Source organism: Antrostomus carolinensis, unplaced genomic scaffold (assembly GCF_000700745.2).
Source record: "Antrostomus carolinensis isolate BGI_N321 unplaced genomic scaffold, ASM70074v2 scaffold27528, whole genome shotgun sequence".
In the NCBI taxonomy this organism is placed as follows: domain Eukaryota; kingdom Metazoa; phylum Chordata; class Aves; order Caprimulgiformes; family Caprimulgidae; genus Antrostomus; species Antrostomus carolinensis.
Genome location: NW_010331369.1, coordinates 21,751 through 22,352, shown reverse-complemented (window position 1 = coordinate 22,352; position 602 = coordinate 21,751). Strand labels below are relative to the sequence as shown.

Sequence of the window (602 nt, the reverse complement as noted above, 5' to 3'; positions counted from 1 at the left end):
CAGCTTTCTACACGGCGGCTCCGCTCACCTCGGCCGGGATCCTGCCCGTCATGCAGTCCCTGTGCCCTGATGGCCAGCGCGACGAGTTTGGCTTCCTGCAGTACTCCAACTCCACGTGAGTCCTGCCCTCGCTGGGCACTTGTGCCCTGTCCCTGCCCACGCTGGCACTGCCCCACCGGGACAAGACACGAACCCGTGACCCCCAAAGTGACACATACGGTGCTCTTGGGTGCAGAATGCCATATCCCCGGGGTGCAGGGGACATCTAAGCCTGTTCCCCTGTGGGCTCCCAGGTGCCTGGTGCTGGGAGGACAGAGGTGGCCCCTGGGGACACCTCGAGGCCCTGGGGCTCACTGTGCCGGTGATTTGGTGTGCAGGCGAGGGCAGCACTGCTGCCCTGTGCACCTGAGGGGCTTGTCCCCTGCGGGGCTCTGTGGCGGGTTTCCCCACCCCTCTGTCCCTGTCCCTGAAGCGGTGGTGGTGCTGGACTCTCGCAGGGTGACGCAGCTCCTGGAGCACCTCAGCGAAGTGGTGGAGCAGAGCAGCTTGTTCGACCCACAGCACCCGGGGCTGGAGGAGGAGCTGGAGGCGCTGCGCCGGCG

General features: G+C 66.6%; 1 protein-coding gene across 1 annotated transcript in view; it reads left to right on the top strand.

Annotated features, from left to right (window-relative positions):
• Window positions 1-8: 8 nt before the first annotated feature.
• Window positions 9-602, top strand: part of ABCA2 (ATP binding cassette subfamily A member 2) — a gene marked incomplete at its 3' end in the record, with an annotated part of 22,337 nt that continues 21,743 nt past the window's right edge. Inside the window, 2 exon segments of the mRNA XM_029086277.1 lie at window positions 9-115; window positions 498-599. Coding sequence (XP_028942110.1) covers window positions 51-115; window positions 498-599 — 167 coding nt within the window.